Raw genomic sequence first — 21,314 nt, forward strand, 5'->3', positions numbered from 1 at the left:
TCTCAACCCAGTACTGGCACAGTCAGGTGGAGAAGGTAACCACACACACACACACACACACACACACACACACCAAATCCAGTCTCACATAGACCTATCACAACAGCAAACCAAACAAAACATACTCTGAGGCTGTAAATAAAAATCTTCCCAAGCAGCAGAGACCTCCAAAGCAGACATCCAAGCAACTGCTACCCCACAATACCCACGTATCACATTTCACAAAGTCAGTGCCACACAGTCACAGCCCTTAAGGCTAAACACACCAAATACACTCGTAATAGGCGACTATTGTCAGACACACCGACGTCCCACTCACCAGGCTGAACAAGGTCACTGTAAGCTGCCTGTCGGGTGCCAGGATCCACCACATAACACAGGCACTCTGGTCACTCCAAAGCAAGTACAAATATGACTCAGTCATTGTCCATGCTGGTGTGAATGACCCGAGACATACCTCCCTGGACTACATGAAGAGAGACAGAGGAGCTCTCTGATCATGTAGCCCAGGCCGGTATGACCCTGCCACAGTATAAAGACAAAATCAATTTTAACAATTGGCTAAAGTAGGGGATCCAGTGTCAACCTGGAACGACATGCTCGATGCCACATTGCTTTGCTAGGGACGGCTTGCACCCGTCACCCCTGGGCTTCAGAATATTGGCTAAGGCTCTTGCCACCCCCAGTGCCTTTTTGAGGCAAGGCTCAAAAGACAAACCCACCTCCATAGACAACACAAGGAAAAAGAAACCAAGGGTAATGCTGCTCAACGCCAGCAGTCTAAACCTCAAGATGCACACACTCGAGGCTCTCCTCAGTATGGAGAATATCTATATCTGTGCAGTAACAGAAACCTGGTTCAAGGCTCCCAAGAGCACCCCAGCACTACCAGGTTATACCTCATACCATGCTTTTCGGCCCCAAAACAGACCGAACCACAAAAGGAAGGGGAGTATCCATATTCAAAGATATCCACACCACCAGGTTAGTGGCACTGCACGAAGCATCAGAGACCATCCATGTGCAACTAACAGTGGGCAAAACTGTCTGCTACAGACCACCCTCCCAAACTCAGGAACCCCACTCAGCTTTCCTGTGAACAAGGGAGGACTATGGCTGACTAAGTTCGTAGACTACTGCAAACTGGGTGCCATAATAGACTCGCTGACTGACACAAGCATCCTCCAAAAGGGTCTCACAGAGATTGACAACTGGTGCCAGAGCCATGGCCTAAAGCTAAATGTCAAAAAGTGCAGTAATCCATTAAGTACGGAAGTAGTAATTAGGGATTTGGGGACCCAAGTAGACGGCAATCTCTCCTTTGACAATCACGTTGCCAAAGTGGTTAGAAAGACCTTCTATATAGCCCACCTCATCACGAAAGGGTTCACATCTAGATTGAGAGATGTCATTGTGCCCCTCTACTCACCACTCATCAGGCCCATAATTGAATACAATTCCCCATTTGGGATGTAACTTACCAGACACCTGCAGCAACTGTAAAGACCCCAAAAAGTACCTCACCAAGAGGATCAAGGGACTCAGATGCCCTACGCAGTTAGGCTAAAGAAACACCAGCTCTACCCAGTTGCTTACCGCCTACTCAGAGGCGATCTGTGTCTGACGTATAAAGCCATGTCCAAACCAGAATTAATGGACATGCTCCACCTCAGGAAATCCAAATCCCTTAGAGCTACATGCTCCAGGGACTTGAACCTCAGCACAGAAATAAAACATGCTGGAGGGACAGATTCATATCCCAGAGGCTCCCCTCACTCTGGAACAAAATCCCAATCCATGTTAGGCAGACCCCTCAATGACCCTCAAGAGAAATCTTGACGAGTGGATAGGAGATTGTAGGTTTACCCCTGGGATCTCGTGTCCCTACTAGACAGAGGCACAGTAAACCAACCTTAAAAGGGCTATATTCTGTGACCTACTATACAGAGGCAGTCAACTAATCTAAAAGGGTGGCACACACTGGCTAGACTTATAAATGCCCTAGGGCAGATAACCTATGTGGTTTTGGAAATCTGGCAGAAAAAGCAGAATATGTAGAAACTGCTCTGGTTGAGTGACCTTTAATCTTATACTCTAGGGGCATCTTGGCAGCTGAATAAACAAAGATGAGTTGTTTTAGCCACTGGCATACCTTTCCTGGAGTCTGAAAAGGAAACAAAAAGCCGATCCGATTTCCTGAAATCTTTTGTTCTACCCAAAGAAAAATCTGAGCTGTCTGTGAACATAAAGTTTGTGCAGTGTGTATTCTAGACTGTTAAGAGTGATTGGGGAAGAAAACTGGTAGATCAATAATTTGGTCGGGAAAGCATAAAATTTAGATTCCACGGGGAATAGGGAGATTTCACAGGTGATCTCCCATGAAAGGTCAATTTGAGAAGGTTTTGGATTTGTGTGACTGATTTCTTCGAATCAGAGATAATTAGAAATGGCAGCAAGTTGGACACTTGACTGTGGCTGCTGCAGCTCCTTTATCGAGTCAATATCTTTAGAGGCCCATATTTGCTAAGGTAAAGCTTCCTCGTAGAGGATTTATGGAGAAGAGAATTTGCTTAATCTCATAGGAAAGGCTCTGGAACCTGGCTATGATGGGAATTGGAGCAGGAATCAGGACAAAGCTTCTGCATTTTGTATGTAGCTCCTGCAGCTACTGTACCCTGAAGAGCATCTCCCAGCTCTTTAAGGAGATCTTTGTAGTCTTGTAAAATGGGTTAAGTAGTTAAACACAGTGCAAAAGTTGAACTAAACATTCGCTTCCCATATCTATACATAATCCTGGAATCTGTTAGTAGAATGGATAGAAGAGGAAATTTCTGACATTTCGTTTTTGGTGGCTGCTATCAACTGGCACACCTCTGGTCAAGAAGGATTCATCTTGTGGGGCAGATATGAACTTATTAGGACACCATGGCTCCATGGTGTCTGGAGACCCCCACGCCCTTCGCGAGACCAGCTGCATAAGCTCATCGAAGGATGGAGACACGTAAGCGGTGAAGGGCCGAGACCCAAACGCCATCAGGAGAAGCAACTAGTCTTCAGTAGCATTTGTGGACTGCCAGTCACCCCTCTACCCAAGGCTATCAAAGTACCTCTACAAATGAAAATCGCCTCAGAGGGGGACCATCCAAGCCCGAAGTAGGAGCAGAGCTCAGAGCCGAAGCCCCAAGAGGCAGTCTCGGAACTGACAAGTTCCGACTATCCTGCCCAGAGTGTTTGCTTCTAGAGTTCTTGATTGGCACAGAGGACATCAAAGTGAACAGAGCCAGACACTGGAGCAGGTGTCCGCTTCGAAGGTTCCACAAAAATCAACAAGTCAGACTCCACCAGTATGGCTCAGAGGAGGAAGAGTTGTAGCTGGCATAAGGGTCTTTGAATCTGAAGCCACTTTGGTCAGATCTGATAAAGGCCGGTGCCTGCAAGCTTCTGACCCACACGAGCCACATCCAGATCAGAAGGACCGAGATGAATGGACAAAAGGTAGTCCAGATTAAGAGACTTTGGTATTTCGGATGCCGGTTCCAGGACTAGGGGACCGTCTCCGAAAAGATAAGGCTGTTGGCTCAGATGTCTGTGGAGCCAAAGATGTCAAGATTTTTGTTCCAGCAAATTTAGAAGACTTGAGGACTTGCTGGATCCATCTTGTTCGCTCAAAGCTTCTTGGAAAGAGGGTTTTAACAAAATTCTCTCTTATCAACTTCATCTCTCTCTCCTGAAGGACTCTGGAGGAGAAAGAATGGCACATGGAGCAGCTATCCTGTAAATGTAAAGCTCCTAAACAGTACACACAATTAACATGACTGACATCCTTTGGCCACATTCGGGGTACTTTTGAAATCCAGGCTTAAGATGTTTGTCCTGGTCAGTCTTATTTTACCACAAACGGTATCAAGCAAAATTACTGTCAAAGTAAAATATTTTGAAATTTGAACAGTACACAAAGCCCCCCCACCCCCAAAAAGTCTCACAATATTTATAAAGACAGATAAATTAAACTGACAAAACGGTCTAAACAGCACACGGCATAGATGCCAAGCAGATGTTTCCTGCTAAACACCACTAACTTATATCCTAAGAGTGACAAAGTCACTAAGCGCACACTAAATATTCTAAGCTAGTGACAAAAAAGCCACTGAATAAGCAGCCTTTTAAACTAGGCCAACTAGAAATTACTAACACACACCAAGGGAAAGGAAGCTGTAAGCTTATAAAGCTATCTTCAAGCCATTACTAAATCATAATTATGAATACAATAAAGAATTTTGAAAAAAAGTAAGGTTTTACTGGCCTGAGCTAGTGGGGAACCTCCAATCTGTTCCAATGGCAAACTAGATCTGGGTTAACTAGGTGCATCATGGGATAGGGACTTGTTCGCAAGCTATTTGAAGATGGAGCTTTGCAGTGGGCAGACTGAGCAGATGGATCGGCTCTGAACTCAATCAGTAAGAATGAACAGCGAGACAGAACTTCACATTGTAGCTTCTGCAGTAACAGTAGACTTAACTCACCGACAAACCCCCCATGCAAGGAGACCACGTGGAAATTGTTGCATGATGGCAGTGTGATGCACAGCTGAACAGGTAGCTTTCCAGAAGACCATTACTGTTGTAACATGACTGAACTACAATAGGTAGTTGGCAATACCACAAACATGTTACCATCTGCTAGACAAACTAGACTAAACCTGAATACTTGCCCAGTTTGCTTCAGCTTAACTACAACCAACACCACCAATGTCCTCACTCAAAGGAGAACAAAGAGCCACAGGAGTGACTTCACTGTAAACAAATGGAAAATTTATTTACATACCAGTATATACAAAATGATACATTGCCAAGTCAGGTTACAAAGCCATTTCATCAATGCAATGACGTCAAATAAATTAATGATAATTTTGGTAATGCATCCAAATGTTCTTGGAGTAAAAGTGACATTACAAACTTCAGATTGATTCAAGCCAAGCTTTAAAAGCAATTTTATAAAACCAGTTAAAAAAGTTGCTCTTATAAACATCTTACAGATATAAACGTGGCGTCAAGACTGCTGAACATATAAGGTCACACCATATAATGCAGCAGTATGCCTTAATTTCAGAAAATTAAAGCATTAGCAAAACTGACATTGTCTTCATTCAACATGGTCGGGAAGAAGCACATCTGCTCAAGTAGCAAACAGCCCAATTCAGGTGCAAGAAAAGGTTTCCTAATTGGAGTGCATGCAAAATGTCCAGTCACTAAAAATAACCTCTCATGTATTTACATTCCCTCACGTGATATAGCGGTTGTCTAAAAGTTTATACGAAGGAGTGCAAAACCAACTCTTTAGGGCTCAAGCACGTGCTGTACCCCAGTGTCAATCATTCCCAGAATAAAATCCAGCTGCAGTCAGTCTACAAAGTGTCCAAAAACGATTTGACCTGCAATAAAAAGAAAGTTAGATATAAAAGACATCACTTAGGACAAAAAAACATTAAAGGTAATTTTCTTCCTCTCAAGCAGGGGCAGGATACCACAAGAAACCCAGCATAAAAAGTTACATTCCTGCAGAGGTCCATTAAAAATAAAATGCAGTTATCAAAACTGCAATGCAGAGGCAATCAGATTACTTAAGGAGAAAAAGGCAAACTACATACAGTACTGTGCCTGGGTAACATTTTCAGGTCCCAAAACCACTATCTATAGGAGGCTTCACTACTCAAGCACCACTGGAGCACAGATATACCCCCCCCCCCCCCGAGTGTCAACACTGAAGCTTAAAAAATTTCAAGCACAGGAGGGCTACCAAACAGATTGTTTTCAGCTATCACGTCCTGGGCTGCAAGGCAGTGGACTCTTCATACAATATACAGCTGTCTGTGCCTAAATTTTTAAATCCAGAGTTAACTCGTATTGCATTGGAATTCGGCATGGGATTCATAACTGTCCTAAAGGACAAACCATTTGAACAAGCAACTAGAGAAAAATTGTGATTTGTTGCAGAGGAAAGGGCAAATATCAAGTGTGCACCTCCCACACCTGTACTGCTTTAGTTTTCTATATTAAGACAAGTTAAACATACCTTGTCGACGACATCTTCCTGCTTTATTTTATCATTTTTGAAATCTTCATTAACATCCAGCACCAAGATAGGAATATCCTTCAGATACTCAAAATCAACTCTAAAAAAGAAATAAAATTAAAAAAATTAAAAAATTAAAAAAAAAAATGCAGCTCAAATTTACAGCTAGTGTGATGTTCATTTCAGAGGAAACATTCAATATGTTCAAACATTAGGTTACTTTTACTAAACTATGTAGCTCCAGAATCCAAGGTGCAATGTTTTAGGTCTAGATTATATTAATGAAAGTTCATATAAGCGAACGTTCAATGAGTGAAAATCCCAGACATTGAAAAATATTGGGGGGGGGGGGGGGCTGTGCTCCCACTAGATATATATTCCAACTCAGAGATCGCACTACAGTGAGGGCAACACTCCAATCTTCACTGTACTGCGATCACACAACCCCCCCCCCCCCCATGTCCGGGGGTACAGAATTTCTTATATGAACTTTTCATACAATTGTTTGTCTTTCGGCTTTTCCCAGTTAGGGGTTGCCACAGCAGAACTCTAATGCTAATGACTGGTAGTTGATTTTTACGTGTCGAGTTACCATCCCTGACAACCTTCAACAATGGTATGCCCATCTCCACGCAGAAGACGCTCTAGCTGAGAATCGAACCGAACAGTGTCTTACTGTGAGGTGACAACGCTACTTTTCATATAATATAGAGCAATATTTCATCTCAACTAGTTTTTAAGACATACCGCTACAGAGGTAGGCGAGAGTCTAAGCTCATCCTAAAAACTAAGTGTTTATTACAATTTGCAGACAAATTTACAGGTGGGAGTGTATTGTTATGGTACGTATGCTGAGACTAACAGTACAGCAATCCTTGCCCTTGCCATTAGTCTATGGGTCTAAAACAAACCTGCACCTTCTCATCTGATCAAATCATAAAAGCAAAGTCCAGAGAATATGGGCACCCCCACCCAAGGGTCACAGGCAAGGCTACTCAGGACGTAATCTACAAGCAGTTTTGTTAAAAGCATGCACTTTAAGCATCTTACACAGCACCGACCACAATAAAATACATTTTGTTTCAGTCTACTTATTAACAGTCTCCCCAATATTCCACATTGACGGCATAGTCTTGTTTGACACCAGCCACTCCCAAATGCCACCAATTTTAGCAGCATTGCAAACTTTAGATATTAGGTAATGCACACCAAGCAGTTGTCACAAAAATAGGCAACGTGACAGCATTCAAATGGCTTATACCAAGCCCTGGGCAACACACTACCCAAAACATTAGATACTCACTTCATTGTTCGTTGATAAAGCCAGGTTTCATGTTTGTAGTGGAGTTTTTCCAAGTAGTCCATTTCAATGCCCTGTTCTTCCTCCCGACCTCGCAAATGGAGCCTTTCCTTACATTTCTAGGACAGAAGACAGACATTACTTATTTCTAGCACTAATTAACTGCAAGATGTCTTAATGCACATGTACATCTTCAGTATCACTAAAATCCTTCCATCACTTTCATGTAAACGTCCTTTTGTTCCAATTCCAGCCCATTCCAATTTCTCTGTCCTCATTATGGTAGTGTTCCATTTGGCAAGCAACTCTCCAAAGAGAAAGATACCAACATCTTACACTTGGATAAGTGAAAACTGTTCCTCACCCAAACAGGCTTCCCCTACACAGTGTAAAAACATAGCAGCTTCCAAACAATCATTGGCTATTTCCTTCCCTGTAGCTTAAGGCTTAGTTATCAGTATACCATCATCATCTCCTGGGGTATTACCTCAACTTCACGGGAGCTGCATATTCCAGGACACTGCTGGCTAAAACAATGGCTGGTACACCACCGGCCGAGCATAAAGCTAAGACATTACATTTGTCAGGGGGAAACTAGACTGAACCTGATCAGTACAAGAATTAATATCCATGAAAATGTCAGTTCACTGCAGATGTACAGTCTGATTAAGACATCCATGTAATGGGTTACAAAGGATAATATCACAGAATTGATTCACTTTCTATAGTAGGAAGCAAGACAACATGTATGGGACATCAAACCGAATGTAACCCTACAGAAATGAAGGCAAATTACAAGTTTTCTTGCCCGCCCCCGCATTATGATAAATGGCGAGCATTTCTCACTGTGCACCTTGCCTAGTGCTCCTACTGCAAGGATTCGCTGAAGAGCAGAACCAACAACTCAGTTTGACCAAACATTCTGAGGTCTTTAACTCTATTTTGACTGGAATTGCTTTCAGTAAAAGCAGGCAGCCTCAAAAAAACTATGCACTACAATACAAGGGAGGAGAGGGATTGACAAATGCAGAAAATTAGAGTCAAGCTACTCATGCAAAAGCAAGTTCATTGCTTTTCACACCAACACACATTCTTGACACCAAAATGTACAAAATGGAAGAAATGCAGCTAAAGACACTACCTGCATTTTATTAGGGTAGCTATGCAGGTTTGTTATCCAATTCCACAAACTAAAACAGGAATTGAGCGATGTGAATGCTTTAAAAATACCACCCAGTAGGCTTGCCACACCCATGACATTAAACAGATAAACATCTTAAAGCAGATAGGCTTGTACAGAAGAGCTCTCCTAGTTCATACCTCTGGTGTTGCTCGCAGGTATATCATACCATCTAACTCAATCCGTGATTCGAACTGTTCAAGAAGCCATGCATGCCAGTCCTGGTAAATAGCCCACTCCGTTTCATTAATGTCTCCAGACTCAAACAAACTAGATGCAAAGATATACCTGCATAAAAAGAGTTTAATTGGGAACCATGAACTCCTTGAATTTTATCAAAACAGATTAGTATAGTAATATAGAAATATTCAGATTTCTCAAAAACACACAGGTTACTTAAAGCCCCAAGTATGTAGAACATTCAGTTTCTAATACCCGCTTTATCCCAACCAGGATAATGGGACACAGGAATGTTTGCAGGCAGAATCTTAATTGATGTCCCCTTATAAGGAGACATGCGTGCACAGGCCAATTTTCTAGATCATAAGTCACTTACATAATGTAATATACTGAGGAAATACAAGCAGAATCCACATGTAAAAATCCCTATTCAGAAGTGTGCACTAGCAACACAATTATTTCAATAGTTTACTGCCGTGGAAGTGTCCACTTGTGGCTCAACCGTAAAACGGGACCATAGCGAGGAAGTATTGATGCACGTTAGGAATTCACAACCTTCACCTCCTCTGCATCATGCAGAGCAACAATTAGTAGATTACACCACAGTACCACATAGCAGAATTCTTGGCCATCGAGACACTACCCAGATTTAAAGCTAAACATTTATAATAAATAAAACAAACCAGCCAGCATCTAAATTTCTATGGTACCAGGGAAAACATGCATTAGCCAAGTCCACATATCTGCTGCATTTTCCTTTTAAGAGGATCCTTCCAAAGGACTTCAAGTCTGGATAGGATTAGTGAGCCCAAGAACAAGTTTTTACCCCACCAAAACCCTGGAAGAAAATATGGGGTGAAATCCTGCTCCTAAAACTGGGGAAAGGGTTTGCAGTTGGACAGACTTCAGGAGTACACAGTTAGCATTGTATGTTGGGCATTTTGGGATGGGGATGTGTGTACTGTAGTCATTCAAAAATCCCAGCCACCATTTATGATTGAGAAGAACCTGGCCACAATTAAATAACCCAGAAAGGATGAGAACTAGCCTCTACAACAGCACGGCCTTTACAATCAAAAATTATGAGCTCCGAAGTCTTCCTTTAAGGCAGTGTTCAGACAGCATTTTAACATTTTACCACAGACAAAAATGAAACAGTTAGGCCGGCTGAAAACAAATGCACAAAACTGGACATTTGGCTAAACCAAGCCCAAGAAGAAGTGATCAGGAACCATCAGTGTGCACATGTCCACAGCAGTTGGTCAGTAGTGTGGACCCATGTCTATACCATCTACATAGGTTAGTACCAAGCTAATTGCCCTTGCGAGCCATTTTAAGCCTAGCCAATTGTCTCTTGTGAGATACTCAAACCCTGCTGCACCTTGTGTTTGTAAGGCAAACACCTTAGCCATTTAGCCACCCTCCCAAACCCCCCCCCCCAAAAATACAGGAACACGTCAACCTGAAATGTTTCACTGGCATTATTCAGTTCCTTGCAGAACCACTACAGCAAACTTACAACTGACGCCCGCCAATAAGATAAAATGGTAGCAGCTTTGGGTCACATTAAGTTCATACTACGCAAATTTTCTACAGTACTTTCTTTTAAATCAAAAGAAAGTTTTGAAAATACCGAGGTTTATCTCCAAACCTATTCTATATACACAGCACAATACTCTCATTTAGAAAGCTACAGCAATCGCTTAAGGTGAACGTATACTGTAATGTTAGGCTAGCCCACATTTCAGAGGCACAGTACCACATACATACCAGCACCAATCTAAGTGGGAGGCCAGATATGGCTGAGCAGCTAAAGGTAGGCTCCCATCTGCACTCACCAAGATCACCCATAGGCTAGTTACGGCTGGGCTCTAACAGTGGGACACACTGGAATAAGATTTAACTTGTGTGGCCCTTAGGAAGCATTACAGTACAACACTGCAAAACAGAGTACAGCTCAGCTTAAGCTAACAGCACTGGATGCAGATTCCCTTATTCTTACCCACATTGCCACCCCAGGCTTAGATTTGCAATAAGACCACTTCTTAAGGATACAGTGTATGGCATGATACAAGCTTATAATATAGCAGCACTTGCTGACAGCAAGAGTCTCTGAAAGGGGCAGGTGAAGTCCATAGGTTTGTTCATTTGAGAAAAATTAAAATAAGAGCAAGCAATAGATTGAAGTCAAGTACTCACCTGTCGCTATAGACAGATCGTTCAAAAAACTGAACAGGGCGCTCAGCTTCACACAGTTTTGCTGAAACTGGTTTCAGCTGTGCCCTCACTCTGCTTAAGCAAGCGTATGTCTGGAATGTATAAGCCCATCGCCCAGGTTTGTCGTACAACATTTGGAGTAGATTCCCACCACTTTTCTGTGATGTTGAGAGCTCCTAAAATAATTAGGGGGAAAAAATTAGTTGCTGTAACATTATATGCAATCACAGTTAAAACAGCTACATTCAGACAAGCTGAAGATCAGTGTCATCAGGTCCATGCATACTTCACCCCAACCCTCCCACAACCAGCATAACTCTCCGTTTCCACAAAGGATTAGTACTCTAACCACAGCTACACTCCTATTGTTTCTATATCTTATTTAAACACAATCCAAAACAATACTACATTGAGTGAAGGGCTGTTGTAAGATGAGGTCACAGCACCACCCACTAGTGTGACTTCTGACCCCATATTGTAGCCCTAAATCATTACAAGTGCCACCACCCAGAATGTAGAACAGGGAAAAGTAATCAGGCTGTATTGCTGATTGTATTTGCCTATGAAGTGCCAGCTCCCCCAGTTTGGGAAACATGCATGTCACACCCCACAAAGTACACGTTTCAAGACATCAAGGTAAAAGTTACCAAAACCACTTTGCTAATGTAGAATAGCCAACTGAGAACTCTCCCTTCCAAGAAAGGGGGGTAGCGTTCTCTCAAAGCTGAAAAAGTCTCAGCACGGTGGGGGTTTAAACAAGTACCCAAATCTAATGCCACTTCACTGAAACAACAACAGAACAGAAAGAGAAGGGAGTAGGTGCAACTATTGGGGGGGGGGGGGGGGGGATTTAGTCCAAAGGTTCTGCCACCAACCATATACAAATGGTTAGTCAAGCCTGTCAACTTCAGTTCAGCCCTATGTTAAACTAGAGGTCTTCTGGTAGTAGCTTTACAGCCCAAAATTAAATCTATTGGGGGGGGGCTTTTTTACTGTTGTAGGAAATGCTTCCCACTGATGTCAGGATATCCTGAGAGGAATCACCAGATGAGAATTTTATTCTGGAAATAAGCCCAGTCTGACTTCAACTAAACAAGATTTTTCCTCCTCCCTTTAGGACCAATGATGGTACCACTACCATTCCCCTTTTCTATATAATTCCCTAGTCTTATTATCCTATTTAATTCCTGCTACTACTATCCGAAAGGTCTACCTAAAAGGAAAAAGTCTGTTATACTATGAGTTTGTGTTTTTTTTTGAATATTTTTTTTTTCTTTACATGTCTTGAGCAATGAGTAGAAATATTCTAAAATGTCTCCTATTCTTGTGTAAAATACTTAAGTGAACATACTGTATTATATCAACATAGTGTATTCTTATTTGCTGATACGTGGAGCTTTTCTCCCCGGGCCTCCGCTGAAAATGGACATGTATCCAGTCGGACTCTCCCGGTTAACAAATGTAAAATAAAATAAATAAATAAATTCCCTTTGGAAATTTAGTTGACCAGCTGCAGATTTTATCAGAAGCCATGTTTCCAAGCAAAGTTTCAGATGAACAATCCTAAGCAGCAAGCGTTTACCAAATACTCTAAAATATGCCCACAAGTGCATTCCAAAGAACCAACTGGCGCAATTAACCCACCTCCAGCAATGGTTTTAAAAAACACTAAGCCCCGCAACAAATTTTACATAAAAGGAGAAAGTCTAAGGTAGCAGATGAAGTGCTATCCATAATGGGTTGGAGGGTAGGGTAGACATGTTCCATGGACTGAGGGACTTTAGCCCATCACCTCTGAGCCTAGTACAATACCTTTATGCCATTTTACAGCATCTCAGATTGCTACCTTTATGCCATTTTACAGCATCTCAGATTGCTGTCTCCACCCTGTGATGGACAGGGTAAAGCAGCAAATCCATATAAAGTTAGACCTTGCAAAATGGCACTTGGCATTCCCAATTAGCTGTTAAAAGTAGAAAAACAGAAAACCTATTTTCAGAGGTTCCCCCTTTCTAGGTCAGAGAGCAAATTGGGGTGATCAGTATAGACAGAGTAAAAACACGATGCTGCCCAGGCAGGATTCCCCTGTAAATATGACAATACTGTCAAAATACAGCTTGCAACATACATGAAGGTCACCGGATCAGCTTTAACTAGCTTCTTCCCTGGACAGTCAGTGTTGTGCAACTACATTGTAAAAAAAAGTGTTATGCACATATGTTTGGATCCTTCACCTGGTTCGACTGGTCAGTCCCAAAAGAACTTTAATTTGCCAGAACAAAATACCCTTTCAGGGGAAAAGGTATGCAGCCCTCATCATACTCATGTTTTTTTTTTTTTTAAAAAAGCAAGAGATGAATGCTGCCAGAGGGAGGGAGGGGGTCATCTACAAAGTCCAAAGAGTGAATGAAAGCAAAAAGTAAAAGTCTAGTCCCCCTCAATGCAGCAGCTCTTTCTATGGCAATAGATGAATTAGTGGTCAGTGAGAACAGAATACATATGTTGTAACCAGCTACACTATCTGGTCCTTCTTGGACCCTTTCCCGCCACAACTCAGCTATGATAAATGCAAATGTGGCCAGGATAGAATAGCAGGCTAACTGGCACATTCCGGGGGGGGGGGGGGGGGGGGGGGGGGCAGCTTGATCAGTGGAACAGACTACACATGGACTGTGACAACTACACTAACACACCAGTTACGACAGAATGTTCTATTCCTTGCTTTGAACAAGTCATGTGGCTTGGTATTAATGGGGTGTATAGCATATGGAATGATAAAGCACATGTGGTCACACTACCATTTGTAAATAGGCTCCGATACATCTGCATAGAAATCACATTAGATAAATTAAGCTAGTAGAAAAAGTGTGCAGTGTAGAATTAAAAAAAAAAAAAAAAAAAAAAAAAAAAGCGTAGAGATACACTATTTGGAAAATTAGATGGCATGTCAAATCCCCCACCCATTGCAAAGGGTTAAGAGGAAAAAGTCCTAGTTACATTTTTTTTAAAAGCATTCACTCACTTCACATTCATTTTCAGTTGTCTGCACATTACACCATCGAGCAATTGGTTCTGGAACAACTTCCCACTCATCACAGGCTTTTTCAAGAAGTTGGACAAAAGTAGATTTTCCTGCAGCTGGGGGGAAAAAAGTACAGATTATAAACTGTGCGGTAGCTAAGAGACCCTGTCCAATCAAACTTCAATTGGATTATACAAGAGAACAGATTATGAACAAACACTTGTTACTAGCATACCTCTTATATAAACTCAATGTATTCAGGAACCCCTGCCATATCCCTGCATTTTTTAATGTAATTTATCAAAAAAGTGCCTTAAACTGCATACTATAAACACAACTTTTCTATCACTAACAAAAAGAAACAAGACCCCCATAAAAGAACTGGCATATTACTTAACACTTTGGTATATCTAAATACTGGACATTAACAGAAAAGGCCACTGTTAAAGACTAGACAGCCGATGCAAGAACAGAATAGTCAGGAGATAGACTAGACAGCCGATGCAAGAACAAAATAGTCAGGAGTCTGACAGCCGATGCAAAATAACCAACAGGTATATCTAAATACTGGACATTAACAGAAAAGGCCACTGTTAAAGACTAGACAGCCGATGCAAGAACAAAATAGTCAGGAGTCTGACAGCCGATGCAAAATAACCAACAACAGGTATATCTAAATACTGGACATTAACAGAAAAAAGGCCACTGTTAAAGACTAGACAGCCGATGCAAGAACAGAATAGTCAGGATGCAATAACAGAATAGTCAGGAGATGCATAGAAGCACCCCCCCCCCAAAAAAAAACCATTTTGGGACACAAAGCACCACACACACCAACAAGCCCTGTAACACACTTGTTACTCACACTTTGCTCAGGAAACGTTATTCCCTTATCAGTCAGGTTATGGATTACTTCCTTGACTGGACCTTTGACCTTTAAACTTGTGAGCTACAGCTGCTGATTTATACACCTGCCAGGAAATCCCATTTAGTAACATCCCTCTGGTGACATATAGCCCTGTCAGGAGACCACACAGCAGCATCCCGCCAAACAGGTAGAAAGGATACTATTCATAGCCAACAAGGAGCTGAAGCAAACTCTTTACAATGCCATCCTCTCTGTGTGTACTTATATATAGTTTGTGACAGAGGCGTTATTGAAACGTTTAACTACGGTTGTGTTAGTTTAACATTAAAGACATCACGCTACATAAACCTATATGTACATACAAGTTAACCCTTTCAAATCCGGCGCCATTTATGTTTTGGCGCCAAGAGACCCAAACAGACAACTATCCCACCAGCTTCACTCAGTGCAACTTAAGTGACCTTCCCGGTCAGAAAATCATCACAGATTAATAATAACAAAGGGAGAAAATACTCTCAAAAAAGGGAGCTATGACGTGAATTTATAAAAAGTTATAGCAGAGAGTGTGATGGGGTCCCACAAAGAAGAATTCGTAACAAAATACAGCATCCAATAAAGTTTTACATGGCTCCAATCAAAAAAATGTTACTTATATCACCTATGAGAGTTAAAAGTGGTATACAAAACAAATACTTAAAATGAAAACACAAGACAACCCATGAAGCAACACCCCCAATCTGATCAAGTAGTTGTCGTCTACGACGCACTAGCTTGTACAAAGAAAGATCAAACAACCTCATAATACAGAAAAACAGTAAGACATTTTTTTTTACACATTTGCTTGTAGTTAATTTATTTTTTATAGAAAACAAAAACATGTATGCACACAACTTACCAATATTTCCTTCGATAGAGACCTTCTTTAAACGTTTTTCAAAACTACTGTCAAATGATGGACTAATACACATTCTTTTGGGTGGAGTACACATGATGAGATATTACCAGAAACAACTTAAGAGCCTAAACAACCAAATCAGAGCTGACAGAAGAACACACACTACTCCTTGCCCTTCTCAGATTTGAACTAACGCGCCTTTTCGTCCTTCAGTGTGTTCAAACCTACTATTAGACGGGTTTGAGCACAGCCAATCGGAGCGCAGAAACAAGCCCACGCCTCCGCGTGCCTTTGTAATTCACGCCCCGACCCATCTTCAGTCGGCAGAATGAAAAGACAGCTGTCAAACGGGGCAAGAGGTTATCGGCGGGAATTTAGCCGGTTATTGTAACCCAGCTAACGAATTTGACACACTTGCGGCCGGGTTGCGGTGATTTTAAATACAGTTCGTTACCCTTCGGTCCTCTGTTTATACTGACGATGCGACATTCAGCTTTTTTTTTTATATTACTAGCATATGATTTTTCTCATTTGTTGTTTTCTGTTTTTCAGCACATCGCTAAATTTAAATGAAACATTTATCTTTATGGCGAGTCAGCGGTAAGATAATGCACACGGTCTCCATCCTGACTTCCGGTCTCCGTTTATTTACAGTATTGCAAGTTCTCCCGGTATCTGCATCAATTCCGCCCACTTTTGAAAACTGCGTTCTTGATTGGTTGCATGGAGCTGTCCATCTGTGTAACCTTGACCTTTGGGGTCGGGGTTGAGACTTGTGAATGGAAGAGATGTGTAAACAGCGATGCTGTTCTAGTTAGTAAACGGTGAGTAACACTATACTGAACACAAAACACTCCCGGCTGTGAAAGCTGAACTTGGAAAGTATCCACGCTGCGCCATATTTATAAAACGGTAACACTCCTCGCTTTGCCATTGCTGTACCATGCCTGCTATACTCGCTACATGTGCCTTGAGTGGCCCTCCCTGACTGTATACCATGCCTGCTATACTAGTTACATGTGCCGTGATCCCCCTGGCTGTATGCCACGCCTGCTATACTACCTACATTTGCCGTGACACCCTCTCTCCAACGGTATGCCATGTGTGCTTACATTACGTGTCGTTACATCCCCGGCTGTATACCATGCCTGCTCTACATCTACATGTGCCGTGACACCCCCCATCCCGCTGTATGCCATGCCTGCTATACTAGCTATATGTGATATATCATGCTTGCAATACTAGCTACGTTTGCCGTGACACCCCCCCCCCCCTCCGCATGCCATACCTACTATACCATGCTTGCTATACTAGCAACGTTTGCCGTGACACTCTTCCCCCCAAATGTATGCCATGTGTGCTACATTATCTGCATGTGTCGCGACTAGCTTCTTGTGCTGTGACATCTTGACTCCTTGTTTGGCTGGTGCACAGCTCTATATGTTAGGACCCCCCCCTTTCCCTGTGCTCCTTCTCATGCTAGGTACATTAACTTTATGTGCTGTTAGCCCCCCCCCCAATATCTGCTTGTCACGCCTGCTACTGTAGCTATATGTGCACTGCGTTTAGACGTGCTGTAAATAAATAGGGACACTGAGGTGGCAGAATTTTCCGTATGACACGATGTGACACCAGAAAAGGAAATGTGGAAAACAAAATGTTTGTGGGCTGGTGTCGTGTTAGACAACGACTGTCTCATTTTATTTTTACCGCTCAGTGGCATTTTTTTCTGTCGGCTAGGCTTGTAAAGGTTGCAGGGCCATTAGCCTAGTACACACCTGCGAACTTGATTTGATGCAGAAGGTTGTGGTTCTATTCCCACACCAGGTAGGTGGGTTGCTGACAGAGCATTGCAACATAAGGAGAGTGCTGAGCTCTTGAGTGTACCGTCCTTCAGGTGAGACGTTAAACGAAAGTCCCAGCAATTTGAGCTGGTTTTAGTTCAGACGGATGTAAAAGATCCTACAATATATATCTAAAAGTATAAGTTCACCAGTGCCCTGCATTCTTCTCAACTGTCCATTTTTTTCAGAGACGTCCGTGATTTTGACTCAAATTTTAGCTCTGTTCCTCTTAATCCCTCCTAAAAACTGGTGCCATTTGGATAAAAGGCGGTAAATAACGTGATATACAATGACAATAATTAAGAGTTATAGACTTCTTTTACTTCAGGAAGTGTATATCGTTTCGCATTGTTATTCTGTCAGTGTGTGAGGGTAACAGTGTTAATATTTTAAAAGTGTCCCTGGTTGTTTCTGAATGTGTCACTGATGCTATTGAGATCGGGCCCTGATTAGTTGACAGCTTTGATGCCCTGGCCAAACTCCATAGCAGTACAAATACAGCTTCGGGGCTCCCTTGAAAAGCGGCGGCCAGCAAGGCATCCGTAAAACAGCGGCGATATCCTCCCAGACGGAGAGGTGGGAGTGGGCCGTGTCCAGCTGCTGGACGTTTCTAGTTTTGTCTCTAAAGCTCGGTGTTGGATAATGCCATGCATTTGTTCCACTAACAGGGTGTGCATATTTCATTTCCGGTGTGGTGCACATTTATTAAGGTCAGTGTGCACCACATCTCTTAGCACAAGAAATCTGGATGATGCCTAAAATAATGGGGGTACAAAGGCCCAAAAATAGGGACAGATTTTAAATACAGTTTTTAAAAGCTTAGACCGTTGCCGGAATAACGGGGGAGCTCAGAAGTGCCGCGCGCACGCACGCCCAGGAACGCACACCGCGCGCGCCAAACCGAGAACGAGAGCATTTTAAAAGATGGGCTTGTGTCAGCCCTGTCCGTCTGTCTGTCCACCCCACAACCCCTTAAGCCTTAAGAAGAAAAAGGTAAACGTAGTTTGAGGCTGAAACTACATCCTTTGAGAATGGACTAAAGTTACAGAACTTTACGAATTAAAGGCAAAGTCACCATTTTATTTCTGTTTGTATTGCTAAAAGCAAGAAAGCTATAATGAATCCTTTTTTGTGACTGGAATTTTTAAATAATTAATGCACATTTGAGCCCTTAAATCAGTTGCCATTACATCGTCTTTACACAAGGATTGTGCTTTGTAACTTTTTTGAGTCCTATTGCAGAAGCTGCCTGAAGAGGCTTAACAGTGGGAGAAGGTCAGGACCACTTCCCTGTACGGTGGGAGAAGGTCAGGATCACTTCCTGTGCATTGTCAGCAATTAGGGACTGTACCTGCGTGTTGTCCACTCACTTAAATTTAAGATTGGGAAAGCAGCAACTGCAACTGAATTTGAGGCAGAGGAAGGTGCATTCTTAGTATTGTGTTCAGCAGCCTTAGGTCAGCTGGTGCCCTAGGCAAAAGGGTCCACGGTCTCTCCCCCCCCCCCCCCCCACACCACCCAGGTACCCTCACCCTGGTCTGCCTACACCAAATAAATAATGGAAAAGTGCTCCTGCTACAGCGGCGCCCTAGGTGGCAGCGTAGTTGGCCTATGCCCATAGCCGGCCTTGGGCATAGGCCAACTAGGCGGCCGCCTAGGGTGCCACTTTAACTGGCTTTTCCAGTATTTATTTGCTGTAGATAGAACAGGTGATGTGGTGGGGGCGCCGTGGAGCCCTTTTGCCTAGAACACCAGTTGACCTTGGGCCGCTCCTGCCTATGCTAAGGCTGGCTATGACTGTGTTGCACGACTGTCAGGGATGCTGTTGTATTTGTGTCTGTAGATTGTATTTATGTTCAGCAAACAGTAGTTAGTCATATCTCTCAACCACTTGGTGCAAGAAATCTGGACAACGCCTAAAATAATGGGGTGGGGGCCAATCACCTAAAACAGGGACAACTTTTAAATATAGCTTTTATAAATTTAGAAAGTTGCTAGATTAATATGTTTTGCATTAGCATGCATTTATTTGAAGGGCATGCTGTCTGAAACTCAAATGCCTGTCATTATTTAGTGACACCAGTCGTCAGTGATTGGCCAGACTGCAGATTTTGAGGAAAAGGCCAAGAGTACGAGGTAAAAATTTGGACAGTTGAGAAGTATGGTTGCAATCTACACAGTGCAGTGTGTCTCTTGTTTGGAAGGGATTTCAAGCAGACTGCACAAGACGCATCAAAGTTCAATTGTTTGTTACTTAGCTCTTGCTAGCTGCAGAGTGCTGTTGTATGCATTCCCCCTTAGGCTGGTGTGGTTGACGGAGTACGTTTGTGTGCACTGCACTACGCTCTGGGATGTGCTGTCTCATCCATTTTACAAAACACTTTTTTTGGACATGCTTTAAGCCCAGAGAATGGTGATGTAGCTGCACAGCTGTATTATGCTGAGTAGCACATTACCATTATTTGGTTACTGGATGTCAGACTGAGTTTTGTACCTTACAAATGCAACTGGATGCATGTAAATTGAAGCCCATGCTCTGCAGTGTAGTTCATGATTTTCATGTTTGTTAGTTGAGGTCTTTGCTGAAGAATCCCGCTTGCATACCAAGTGTATACTTGGATTCCTTCAAGTATGCAGTTATGATTGCTGTTTACTGTACATGGGTCACAGAGCTCTGGTATGTGGTTGGTCCCAAGCATCTGGCCTGCTTGATTGTGGACCATGACTGTAAAACTTGGCCACTATCTAAAGTACCCTGAACAGGTTCTGGAACCACAATCAGTGTAATGATAGAATAAAAACAAATCTGAGGACCGCAAGAGAAATGGTAAACAATCTGCTTTAGAACCCTTTCAACTTTCTGGCTTAAAAAAATGTGTTTTTTCACATTGTACAGCACTGCAAGGCTACAGTTAAAGTATTCCAGGTGCCAGAAAGTCTGCTCTTCAAATTTTCCCTTAGAACTAGCTGGTTTCTCAGTAGTGGCACTAAAATCTGAACCCCTGTGACTAGCACTTGCTCTAGTACCTGCTGGAAAGCACTAGGAAGCCTGAAACTGATTCAAGCACTCAGCTTTCCTTGTCAATAAGGAGAAATTAATCATAGGCACTAAACAGCCTATAATTGCAAAGTACCTTGCAAAGGTAAGGGAAAACGGCTCTTAAACTTTACAAAAAGCACCTAAACAGGCATGTCCAAGGGTCAGCTTCCGGTGATTTCTCCTGTCCACCTGATGAATCTGGGCATGCTGGGGCAGTGCGGCAACTGCCTCATGTACACAGACAATCCTCTCCTCCGACCACCCAACACTACAACCTGCGAAAGATGCACTTACATAGCCAAACTGGAAGCAAAGCTCTCTGGCCAAGATTGTGCTAGACAGTCAAGAGGAGAAGGTTAACACCTGCATTACACCTCAAGCAACTCATAGCCCTTCAAGACCCACACTATCAACACCAACACATAGCAACACTAAACCCACATATGCGGAGGCCCTTAACAGTGACCTGTCCAAGCAGCAAGGACCTTTGAAGCCGAAATGCAAACAAACACCAGTCACAACCAAAGTGACACATAGCTCACAACACCAGTGTGCCACCCAACAACAGCCCCTAAGGCAAGACAATGTACCCAACACTTTAGTCATGGGTGACTCTATAGTCAGGCACACTGATGTTCCACTCACCAGGCTGAACAAGGAGAAAATTACAGTCAGCTGCCTGTCGGGTGCCAGGAT

The 21,314-nt window shown here is 42.7% G+C and overlaps 1 protein-coding gene across 1 annotated transcript; it reads right to left on the reverse strand.

The window, feature by feature from the left end:
* Positions 1-4,789: 4,789 nt before the first annotated feature.
* Positions 4,790-15,959, reverse strand: DCK (deoxycytidine kinase). Its single transcript, XM_044068931.1, has 7 exons — positions 15,735-15,959; positions 13,972-14,087; positions 10,932-11,125; positions 8,693-8,840; positions 7,376-7,491; positions 6,073-6,172; positions 4,790-5,431 (listed from the first exon to the last, which is right to left on the reverse strand). The coding sequence occupies exons 1-7, from the start codon at positions 15,826-15,828 to the stop codon at positions 5,405-5,407; spliced, it is 795 nt and encodes a 264-aa protein (XP_043924866.1). The 5' UTR covers positions 15,829-15,959; the 3' UTR covers positions 4,790-5,404.
* Positions 15,960-21,314: the final 5,355 nt, after the last annotated feature.

This window comes from Protopterus annectens, chromosome 4.part0 (genome assembly GCF_019279795.1).
Source record: "Protopterus annectens isolate FY-2018-M chromosome 4.part0, PAN1.0, whole genome shotgun sequence".
Classification (NCBI taxonomy): domain Eukaryota; kingdom Metazoa; phylum Chordata; order Ceratodontiformes; family Protopteridae; genus Protopterus; species Protopterus annectens.